The sequence below is a fragment of the Myiozetetes cayanensis genome, unplaced genomic scaffold (genome assembly GCF_022539395.1).
Source record: "Myiozetetes cayanensis isolate MyiCay16 unplaced genomic scaffold, myiCay2020 scf2-11, whole genome shotgun sequence".
Lineage (NCBI taxonomy): Eukaryota > Metazoa > Chordata > Aves > Passeriformes > Tyrannidae > Myiozetetes > Myiozetetes cayanensis.
In genome coordinates this window covers 95,320,008-95,332,491 of record NW_026087411.1, presented here as the reverse complement: position 1 = coordinate 95,332,491, position 12,484 = coordinate 95,320,008, and the positions used below count along the sequence as shown (strand labels likewise).

The window sequence follows — 12,484 nt, the reverse complement described above, 5'->3', positions numbered from 1 at the left end:
TTTAAACTAAAAGGAGAGAAATTTAAATTAGATATTAGGAAGAAATTCTTTACTCTGAGGGTGGTGAGACACTGGAACTGCTTGCCCAGAGAAGTTTGAATGTCCCATCTGTAAAGTGTTTAAGGCCAGGTTGGATGAGACTTTGAGCAACCTGGTCTAGTGGAAGATGTCCCTGCCCATGGCAGGGGGCTTGAAACAGGATGATCTTTCATGTCCCTGCCAATGGAAACCATTCAATGGTTCTATAATAAAGGCTATGATTTTAATAAAGGTTGCAAAGAGTTATTTGCCTTGGAGTACGGGCCAATGGTAGAAGCAGTGAAAGTGCAGGTTGGGGTGAGGCAGTTTGCCTGTCTAGGTTTAGAGTCACCACAGTTACATGCTTCCAATAATACATGTTTCCTATGAGTTATCTTTACAGGTACTTCAATTTTCGTAACTCATAGTAATATACTTTTAAAAAAAATCAAAACACACACAGACAAAAAAACCCTAAAACTAAAAACCAGAGACTTTCAGAGATGAGAATAAAGGAAGAAATCAAGGAAGAAATCTGCTCTCTATCTCCATTACTTCATTTCTATGAATACAAAGCCTTCTGTGTTTAGAGTGGCTCTTTCTTTCAATAAAGACTTGTGATTTTTAATTTTTGGTTTGCTTTCATACTGTGTATTTGCATGCCAAAATCTAAATGTAGATGGCTGAGTTTCTTGTCATTGTCTGACTTCTTAGCTGACTTGCAATAAACATACAGGTGCAATGTGAGTTTTCATAAAGGTTTTCAGAAGTACTCATCTTTAAAATTACATTTGTTATTTCTCCCCCCCAGTTGCTGTGATTTAAATATATAAATATAGGTAACTTTTGAAATATAAGCTTCTTAAATTTAATAATAATTTCTTATTATAATCCTATTACTTCATTAAAAAATTCTTCAAAATACCATAAATATCTCAGGGTTTTATACTGATAGAAATGTCTTTGAGATTCTCCTCTTTGAAATAAGGATTGTTGGGTTGCTTTCCTTTTAGAAAAGGTGCTCTTTTCTGTTATATGTCATACCTTATTCATATTTGACGTCTTGAAGGCTGAATTTAGTTGTAACTTGAGTATCTTCATGAGGTTTTTCCTGTGCACAGGCAGTCATCAACAGCTAACTTTAGCAGGTTATCGCAGGTAAAACAAGGAGAAACAGGATGGTTTTAACATGGACAAGAGTGGGTTTTCTTTTTAATTTTTTGCTTCATTTTTGAGCACTATTTCACTTCCTTCCAGTGCAGTTGTTTGGACAGAATATATTTCCATTTGTCTTAGGTAAACCTTAAAATACTTCCAGCTCCTTGATTTCTGTATGCTAAAGGCTGCAGGTTTTGCAGGCCTTTCTAGTCTGTTCTCCCTCCCTCAGCACTGCCAGCACCAGCTTAGCGCAGTGCGATCCAGTAAACAACTCGTTATCCAGGGTGGGGGAGGAGGAAAGTGTAGTTACATTAATTCATAGCGTAAAAACCATTAGGGTTGTGAAAGCGCACCTTAGAGTCTTCCAGTGCAGCTCAGCTGACACTCTGCAAGGCCATGTAGTGCCTGCTGTAGTGCTTGTACCCTGCTGTAATTCTTGTGTCACTGATGTGTTGCTGACTTCTCACACCAGAGTTGTTGATGAACAGCATGAAAGTTGATAAAACTTCAGGAATCCAAGTGATAAAAATTATGGTTGAAATGCATGAGATTAGTGCAGAGCTTCATTGTACAGAGCCTATTTTCTACTGTTTTCCACTTTTTCTACTTTTCAGCTCTACTTTCACTGCCATACACTGATGTATTTTCTGTTGTCTCCTGTCTCACTGTTCCAGGTGCCCATGGCAGAATTGTATAACACGGTCAGTTGGCATATTGCATCAATAATGCTGTCTCATTCCCTTCCACTGCTTTCCTATGCTCCTTTTTGCTGTACCATTATCCCTTTCCAGCAGGATGATCAGTGTGCATTCTGAGCCTTTGCTGTTTCTGGTCCTTTGAGTCTTGAGGAAATAGTATCTGCTTGTTGCTGTTGATTCCAAAGCCAGGAGTAAGGAGCTCAGGCTCTTACAGCAACTGGATTTCAACTAAAGAGTGTGGTGCCTTCATTTCATTACATCCTTTTCTTCCAGGTTCCTTTTCAACTTGTACTGCTACTTCCTTGAAATCCAGATGTGTTTCCTTGACATTTCATTGACCTGCCTTTTTTACTGTCTATCATTGTCTTCAAGTGTTGGAAGTAGTAAATGGAGAGATACTGATAGAGACATGTTTAGCATAGTGTGCTGCCTGTCATCCACTGCTCTGTATTGCATCACTTTTTCTTGGGCTAGGCGAAATGCTTACAATGCACGTCTTGCAGGCTGTTCAAGGAATTCCAAGTACCAGATGAAGCCCAAGGCTGGAGCTGGCTGCCACAGTATCATGTTGTTACACATTTGTGAAAGCAAAATTAAATTAATCTCTTTGATTGTAATGCCAAATTGAAATCTCATGTTTAGGCTCTTTTCCAGTGCTACACAGTCTTGTTTTTCAGGTTTCTCTTTCCCGTTCAATATTGCGCTTTAACTTTTCTTGACTATGCTAGTTCTCATGTTGATGAATGTTCATAATCATAATTTTGAATGTTCTCTGTTCATACAAGCTTTTTAGCATGTACGTAGCTCATGTAACTGCGGGTATTTGCAAATCATCTGTACTTTAATGTATTGTGCTGTTTCTGAACTTTCTAGTGAAGTGACAGTGAAGACTGAGGCTCATAGAGCTATTTGTCATTAGGTTTTTTGTTCTTTTCGTAACCAAAAAAACCTCACAAAACCACCTTCTACCACCAAATACTTCAAAGCTCATATGTATAGGGGCAGAATATGTATGAAATTTGCATGCAAAACTTCGTCTCCCCTTTGTCATCAGTTCTTTGAAACTGTACTTTTGATGTTTGGGTTCTCATAATGCAACCATGCTTTATTTCATCTGTTCATATTCAGCAGAATTTTGATTATATCAGAACTAGTTATAGCTTTTAAGTAAAAAGGCTTTATTTATTCTTTATTGCACCTTGCTCAGATAATTTCACCAAATGTTCAGCCAACACGCTATTACTGTTAGTCAGAATGTAAATTAGAGGCTGACGCACTTACCTCATCAGCTTACAAATTAAGCAGTTAATCAATTTTGGTGTGATATTCCCCCATGGGGTTTGTGTTGCTGACTCACATATGCTCAATATCTTCTCCTTTCAACAACAAGCAGGAGTGCAAATGAAGCTTGCTCCCAGCTGAGCATTCGCTGGTCACGGCATTCCAAATCCATCAGTCAGTGTATCCCCCTGATAGATATTATTGTCTTATTGCTCCTGGTTACTTCTTTCCTGAACATTGCTTGAATACAAAGCAGACAATTATAAATGCATACTTAAAACCTAATAGTGAAGACAGTGCTACAGGATGATTCGTTATGTTATTGACAGGGTAAACCGAACACAAGTATTCTGCTTATGTCTAAGTATTTCATACAGTATTTTTTTTATAAAGCAGATATATCTATAATACCTTTCCAATAGACTTCCAGTATTAAATTAGTTTTTAAGGAACTAATTTTGCAGTTCAAATCATAAGGTAAGCTTTAGGGGGAAGAGGACAATTTGATAGATGAACAGAAGATGAAACCATTTTTGGTGTCATAGAAATCCCACTTATGGTTTTGTCTGTTTATACAGTGATTAAAATAAATAGAAGCAAGAATTTGCTCCTCAACATTCACCATAATCTTTATTTTATTTCTGTTCTATTTTGGGGCAGATATCACTATTTCATAGTGCAAACCCCCATGTACTTTTTTTTTTTTAAGTGAATAACTAGTTATGCATTGTCTTTGACATATTTGTGCTATTTTCCATTTACTAGGGGTTTTTACTGAAAAAAACCATAATTTTCTTTTCCTTTCGACAAAGGTTTATGAAATTGATTGACCTAAAATTTAATAGTAAGAGTGAGGCCTCACCTGTATTATATAGCGAACCATTAAACTTTGCCTTTTTAGTGTTGACTATTATGTTCTTATTTAATCTTGAATTCTGTCAACAAAATCTTGAGTGTGGCATAGCCCAAGATGGAGAATCAAACTTTCCCCTTTCCTCAGTGATAAAAAATATTTATTTTGCTGCGGTTCTAACAATCTTAGCAAAATGCAAGTCCAGCCAGGCTTTAGCAGGCATTGTATTATACATAATTAAGGTCAGGGTGTGGACTTCTTTGGGGTTTTTTTTAAACAAGTCATCAGTTCCTCAAGACCCCTGTCAGCATCCTGCCAGTTCTTTAGTATCTACACAACATTATGAAAGTAAATAAAGAACTTAAAATGAACCACTGTGGAAAGAGTCATACAGTAGCCACTTTGAGTAACTGTGTTGATTTTCAGCATGGAAGTCTTTAATCAGTTGGTTTGTTGATCCTGCCCATTGTTATTAAAACCTTTCTGTGCCATGCTTGCTTGCCAAATATAGTCACTTTAATTTTCATACCCTCTACTGTCTAAATTAAAACCTGAATGCAAGTTATCTTACTTGCAACTCTTCTCTACAAGTTGTAGCTTTGAGCTCTTCAGTTGGTACCATGTTCAACCTCTTTATTTTTTCCTTCCCTTTCTCCCCTCTCTGTATCTCTACTGTGCTTTAGAAATATCACTCATTTCTCAGGCTATTTCTGAAAGCACAAAAGTGTACCTGCTTGCAGGGTAACTGGCAGAATAATGTCAAATCCACCTGCTGTGTCTTAGTCCAGAAAAATAACCCTGCATTGCTTCAGTCTGTGGCAGGAAGGGAAAAAGCAAAGGGCACTGGAGGAGTGAATTCCTGTAGCTACCCAGGGATTGCAGAAGCAATACTGCTGTAGGAAAAAAATGATACAGGGAGAAAGTCAAGTTTCTGCTGTTAGCTTAAGGATGGGAAATTAAACTATTCTTGTACTTGTTGTTGTGATGTACAGCAAGATGAAGAATCTCTCTCCATCTTCTCTGTACCCTGGTAATAAAGGTACCCCACAAAAAAAAACAAAAACAAAAAAATCCACAACAAACACCCCCCCCCCCCAAAAAAAAAAACCAAACAAACAAACAAAAAACACCCTTTTAGAGGGATTGGAGTGGAAATACCTACTTTTCAGTTTTCTTACGTAATGCTGTTTTGCTGTCCAGAGTTTGTATTTTGTAAGGCAATGTTTGGAATCATAGTGCAGGTAAGTCATGGTTTGTGTTGGAATGGAAAAAGACATCTCATCCAACTCTTCCTGCAATGGGCAGGGACATCTTCAACTAGAGCAGGTTGCTCAGAGGCCCATCCAGCCTGACCTTGAATGTTTTCATGGATGGGGTATCTACCACCTTTCTGGGCAATCTGTTCGTGAAAACACCATACCTGTTGTAAAAAATTTCTTCCTGATTTTTTCCTATTTAGAAACACTAGGATAAAAATAAGCCAGGTAGGAAAGTCATGGAGTCATCTTCAGTATCTTGTGAAACTTTCTAAGTAAACACTTGAAAGGGTTACTTAGACATCCTCCATCCTGACCCAAGATGCAACCAAAACCTGATTATGAAACCAACTACATGTTGAGAGGTGAAGGGACAGTGAAGTAGTAACCACATTACTTTTGCTGACTCCTGAAGTTCAGCTTTGAGTTGCCTTCAGTTAACTCCTACGTGCACAGAGGCATGTACACAGTGTTGTCTGGTAACCATCAAATACTTCTGAACCAATTCTGAATCTGAAAAAGCGTATGAAAACTGTAGTGATTTTATTTTTTTTTTTCCCACCACTGTTCTTCCTATTTGCAGACTTTTAGGTCTCAAAACATCTCATGTTTTCCCAATGGACTTAGCTAAAGGATTTCTCTTTAATCTGTACAAAATGAGAGCTTTTACTTTTTTTGCTTTTTTTAGTAGTAGAAGAAATTAGTTGGAGATGTTTCTCCAGATTCTGAGATTAGCCAAAAAGAAGCAAAGGGGAGGAAGGAATGCATGCAAAAACAGGAAGGAAGAGTGAGAGAAAAGCACAGAAGTTTATTTGATTTGTCTAATCTAGAAACTTGATAATGCTTGCTTCTACTCCATAATGTTCTTTATCTTCACAATGTTTTTATCTCCCCAAAGTTTTTTTGTCTCATTTGTACACATCTTATTTTCACTGTCTTGATCACTTTGCTAGAAGTCCTGCATGGTCAGGCACATAACCGTCTGTTTTATCACAATTAGAATGAAGCATATTTTTTGCTTTAATGTTACTGAACCATAAGAATAATTGAGTACCATGAAATGTGTATTTTGGGTAGACTGGGTAGGTAACCCTTCCCAAACTCAAGACCTCTAGACTTGCAAAGTATCTTAACTGAAAACCTACGTATAGAAGTGTTCATCTGATTTTGTAGCTGGACATGCACTGCGTATTACAATGTTAATTATTAATTACAAATTATAATACACTAAGTTTATTCTTCATGCTTTCTTGAGAAGAATGCTGTTTCCATATGCTTTTTGGGACTGACACAATGTATCTCCATACAAAAGCAAAAATCTTCTGATTTTTTTCTTATGCTGGTAATGTTTACCCTCTGACCTTGAAAATGCAATGTCAAGTGCAAACAACAGAAGTAATGGAAACACTTGCTCCAGCCCAGTTTAATCTACCAAAAGCAATTGTCTGTTCATGTTTTGTTTGGGCTACACTGACCTCTCTTCTTGCTGTGTAGCCAGATTCCAGCCTGGTGAAGCCTTTACGTCACAGAAGAAATGCATATTCAAAACTCCTGCAAGCCATAATTTTAGTGCCATAACAATCACAGAAAATTTCACATGCCAAGAGCTTTTTCACAAGGTCCTGAGCAGTTCGAGCTTCACCTTCTTCTATCCCTTCACACTCAGGGACTTGGCTATCATCTTAATTTTCTGAAAAGAGAAGGGATGATTGGGAGATAGAATTAGTATTTCTTCTCTGGTACAGCACTGTGGTTTAGAGTCTATTGCATTCTATGCATCTACTTCCTTTTGCTCCCAGAGAGGCTGATATTTCTGGACAGCCTTGTGATGGATGCTGTCACTTCAAACTCTCCAATTTTACACCTGCTGCATTTTCACCAAAGCCAAAGGTTGCTACAAGCCTTCACAGGGAATGGTAGTCCAGATTCAGATGTCAAAATCTCTCTTGTTCTGGGAGTGTTCCTTCTTGCCTGAAAAACATACTAGAGGAATATTCTTCATTTTGGGAAGTGGAGGTGGAGTTCCTATTCTAGTCAGTGGAACCTGAACAGAAACTTGGTTGACTTGCTGCTTTGTGGTTCACTTAGTCTGAGCTGAATTGCTCTCCAAGCATCATTGATTTAATCTCAAAATCTATTTAGTCCTTTTTTGGTTGGGAATGTTGCCCAGGAAGAGTGAAGAGATGAATGAATGTTCAGGGAATGCCAATTGAAAAACTAGGCCATTTTTAATTGAATATTGTTTCTTTATACATGGTATTTGCTATGCTTTTATGAATTTAAGAACAGTAGAATTATATGGAAATGCTGTCTCTAGCTTTTTTTCAGAGACGTGGCATGAGACTAGGTGCATCTTTGGTCTGGCAATATATTCATGTGTTACCTGAGCAGTTTGCTGCTGGTAAACTTGTAAATAGTGAGTGTTGATATATCCACACAGGAAAACAAGAATAATTTAAGTGATAGCTTTTAACTCATTTTTTTTTTTCTGCACTAAGGCCTCTTTTTGCAAATCTACAGGTGAAACATACTATTCATACATAAAATGGCATTTATATTGTTGCAGAATATTAATATATTACTTGTCTTTCAGTCATTGACTAATGACAGCAGATCTGGTAGATCTAAGTGGGATCAACACACTTCCATAGAATTTATAATTTTATGGGTTTGGGTGGTAAATATCAAGATTTTGTGTGTTTGTTACTGTTGTCTGTAGCTTTATAAAGTAAACATCATTTATCTCTACTATATGCTTTTTCCTCAGTTGAAATGTACAACGAGCTTATGTTGTATCACATTGGAAAGAAAATCTTGATAAACCCTTCCACAGGAAGTAGATTTCCAAAGGAAATTTCTTGGTCTGAAACAAAATTTTGTTCACTTACAAAACATGCCGCAAGTTTAGCTCTGTAAGAAAAGTGTCCTGAAGAGATGTGAACAATAATTTAGAGTTCACTCGTTAATAGTTGCCAACTTGAAGGACAGCAAAGTTCATGGTAGTACAGAGAAGAGCAATTAGAGTGATCAATGATGGAGCAACTACTTTGAGGAGAGACTAAGAAGGCTGAAACTCCTGAAAAAGTGGAGAAGGCTGGGGGCTGTGGCTATATATAAAAGCATGAAGGTAGTGGATAAGTTGAATGCATTAGGTGTTCACCAGAACTTGAGACACCTGAGCTAGCAGGCATTCGCTGTAACTAATAAATTAATTTAAAATGGATCACGTATTTCTTTAAGTAGCAGGTGGTGAACTGATGCAGCAAGAATTCTGAAGGCAGAGTATCAGCAGGTTTGAAAAGGTATTAGACAAATTCATATGCAATAAGCCCATAAATAAATAGAGACAGGAACAACTGAGAATGTATCTCCAACACCCCTGTGGTTACCAGTGTGGATTCTGAGCAAGTACAAGAGAAACAGATTGGAAGAAAGAGCTAGGCTTGTGTGTTTTTCTAAGTGGTGTTTTCCTTTAAAATTGTCAAGAGAAAAATGTGGGTCTGATGCAGAAGATAATTTCCTATGCTTTCTGTTTCTGTGCTTCTATGGTTTCCTCTTTATTTGTAAAGAATCAGTTTTCCCATACAAATTTTACTGGTTTTTTTCATATGAGATATCCTGAACTGACCATAGATATAATTTATTTCTTTCATGTTTTACAGTGAACAACCCTATACCTTCCAACCTGAAGTCAGAAGCTAAAAAGGCAGCTAAAATATTACGAGAATTTACAGAAATAACTTCCAGAAATGGACCAGATAAAATCATACCTCGTGAGTAAAGAAAATGTTTTGATTCAGCTAAAACCTTCACCACTCCCCTGTGTTGCAGTCATGCTCTCTTTACCAATTTTCTCTACTTTCACTGACCACAGCTTAGAGATGAATGAAGATTTTGGGTGCCATAACTTCTTTGAAAATATTTTGGAAGGAAAGGGTTTCAGTTTGCTGTATTCTTGGCAGATGTTATTTACTGGGAGAGATCTTTTGAATGTTTACAACCAAAGGGTATCTGCACTGGAAGGATGAATGGATGGACTGTCTCATGCCCACACTCTAAATGTATGTTCTTAAGACAGAACCTGGAATAGTAGCTCCAGTTCTTAAATATCTGTATTTATGAAAATTAGCTAGATGAAAATAAGTTGAAGCAAAGAGATTGGGGTGCTGTTCTCATCTGATTCTGGTTAAGCACTCTTGTTTGCTGCTATCCTCTTTATTTTTGCAGTTGTTACTCAGTGTTTCTCCTAGTGTCTTCCTCCATCTGGAGTTGCTGTTTGTGGCTTTGAATTCATAACTGTTATTTTCCGGAAGGTCTGCAGTAAGACTTGCAGAATGATGACACTGTATTTGCCACAAACACTGCCTAATGATATGAGCTGATTAGGCTGTTGTACGTGTTGTGTTGCACTCCTTCAGAAATTTGTGGAGACAAGATTGTTAGCTGTTCACTGCCTGTTTTCTGTTTATCATGCTAAGAGTACTCACAATTTGTGTGGCACTAAGCAAACTAACTCTTTATGAGCTAATCAGGACAGGTGAAGGAGCTGTGGCAGTATACAGATTGTCAGAGGCTAATGTGACCTGCAGCTGGCTTTGTGGTTCACTTTGGAGTGCAGGTGTCATTATCAGTTCAACTTTTTTCACTTTTCTTTAAGCTCTTGCTTCGATTATTTGACTCTTATGTGTTCAAAATTGTTAAATGTAGAGTTCTGTTTTCCCCTTCTCTTAGAACTTCTCTTGCAAGATAATGAATAAATGATTTTGCTGTTTCAGCTCATGTAATAGCTAAAGCCAAAGGCCTTGCAGTTTTGTCCGTTATCAAAGCTGGATTTCTGGTGACTGCTCGGGGAGGAAGTGGAATTGTATTAGCTCGTCTTCCTAATGGAAGTAAGTGGATATTTTCCTTTTGTACTTCATGGGAGAATTGAAAGAAATAAAAATATTTTTCTTCATCATTTCTTTTCATAGCACAAAGTGGAAAATGTGTGAGGAGTCAGGCCAGTAGGTGACAGTGCTTTATTTTAAAGCTGTTTTCAAATTTTTTTACTTCTTTTAACCAGATGCAAGTGCTTTCAGTGTTTTTGTGTAAAAGGATGAAATAAAATAACATGTAGGTTAAAACTCAGTAGAAAAATTAATTATATCCAATGGGAACAACTGTGTGATAAATAATTTGTAACAAAGATTTGTTTGGATCATAAGGATTTGTATTTCTTAAATTCTTTCCTGTGGGATGAGGCATTATAGTTACATGACTCTATTGTAGTGATTTTGAACATAGTTTTAAATAAAGAATTTGTTCATGGTTTTTAACTGTAATAATAAAATTAGTCTTTTATGTGACGTGCCTAAAATTCTGTAAATTTATCTTGTTTTGAATGACAGCCTGGTCTGCTCCTTCTGCAATAGGAATTGCTGGCCTTGGTGGTGGATTTGAAATTGGAATTGAGGTATGATTTTGCATTTGAAATACTTGTTGGTAACTTTTTTTGCAAGAAATTAAAATGCAGTAACAAAGATCTAAATGCTAGTAAAAGGGTAGAATCTACTTTTCCATACGAAAAAAAAGTTATTATAAAAGACACTTATGCAAGATAAACAAAATAGGGGATTTGATCCTATCAGTCTAATTGTCTGGAGACATTTAGATGAAAAGAAGTGGCATAGCACTTGTTTCCTTGATTTCGCACTTCTAGAAACTTTCACTTATGGAAAACTTCCTGACAGTGTTCACATATAAGCCAATAAGTATCCTATACTTAATACTGTATAAAATGCTTTGTTAAAGAGCACAAGGACTCCATATGGCAAGAAACAGTGAAAGGAATTGAAGGTGGAGTAAAATGACACTTGTGACCACTGACCATGACCCTTCAGTCTGAGAGCACCAAAACTAGTGGTGCCCCTTCTGAAGGATTGTTGCAGAAGAGGAACCAGTTTCCAGACAGCAGAAATGGTTAAGTAAAGGACTCTCAACATGTTGAGAGGAATCCTGGTGAGCTGAGTCCTGTCAGTGCTCTGCCTCTTCTTCCCATTTCTTCTTTCTCACAGTTCCTTCACACTTGTTTGTTTTCATCTTTCCTTCTCTTTCCCACCCTAGTCTCCAGACTAGACCTTCTCTTTTCTTTCTGTTTAGCTTCTGTTCTGCTTATTCCCAAAGAATTTCAGAGTTACAATATGTTGCCATCAAGATCTCTTGCAGTGGACATTCTGCTCCCCAGAAGAATCCACATATAGCTGATCTGGATGGTCCACGTCAGCCCCCAGCACACCTCCTACAACTAACCTGCTATCCCTGTCTTGGCAGCCACTCAGCCAGCACTCACATAACGAGCAACAGATCAGTATTTAATTGTATCTTTGTTTTTCACTGTGTGATCTCAGCCATTTTTGCAGTGCACTTTTTAAAGGATCCTGTGAATATAAAATCATTACTTTTTGGGAGGGATTTTCTTTGATTTTCATGACTACATAATCTGATTGCATTATAAAACATTCAGTTTGAGCCCCAGAGTTTTTTTTCTGTGGGGTTTAAGGTTGGTTTTTTTTCCTTTTAAGACAATTAAACAAAATCTTCATATGCTTTGAATAATCTATAAAAATTTTCCTTTAATCATCCCCATCTGATATTTTAGATAATGTAGCCATTTACTATTGATACTTAAGCAATTTCAATACAGAAGCTATTTGTGAGAGGGTTTTTTTTCTGAGTTATATTGTGCCCTTCTGTTGAAATTTTAGTCATCTTACAAAATGCTCTGACCTTACTGACATTATTATAGCACAGTCTTATTTATTTCTTCTAGAAAATATATGCTATTCAGAAATACCTGAATGGCTGAGGAGCCCAGAATCCAATTTCAGCACTCTTTTAGTCACATATAAACTTAAATGTTTTAGAAACTGGGTGAATTTTATTCCCGTAGGAAAGATTATAGTTGACATAGTTGTAGTGGTACCTATGGATGGTTTTAAATAACACAAAGGAAATCACAGACTTCAGAAGTCACAGTGAACAACCTGGTACCTCAAATTAAAGACTAATTTTAAAATCTACATAAATGCTTTCCTTGAAGGTTTTCTCACTATGGATTCACTTAGCTTTAGCAGTGAAATCATCCTCTTAATGCGTAAAAGGAGGTAGAGGTATCCTGAATGACATTCTTTCTCTATCCCTGGATGATTCAAAAACTAGTCCTGTCAACCATGTTTCATTTG

General features: G+C 37.0%; 1 protein-coding gene across 2 annotated transcripts in view; it reads left to right on the top strand.

The window, feature by feature from the left end:
• Positions 1 to 12,484, top strand: part of SH3YL1 (SH3 and SYLF domain containing 1) — a 52,549-nt gene that overhangs the window by 4,688 nt on the left and 35,377 nt on the right. For both annotated transcript variants that reach the window (XM_050315371.1, XM_050315368.1), the window contains exons 2-4: positions 8,927 to 9,037; positions 10,040 to 10,153; positions 10,652 to 10,716. In XM_050315371.1, coding sequence (XP_050171328.1) covers positions 8,927 to 9,037; positions 10,040 to 10,153; positions 10,652 to 10,716 — 290 coding nt within the window. The remainder of the gene's footprint in view (positions 1 to 8,926; positions 9,038 to 10,039; positions 10,154 to 10,651; positions 10,717 to 12,484) is intronic.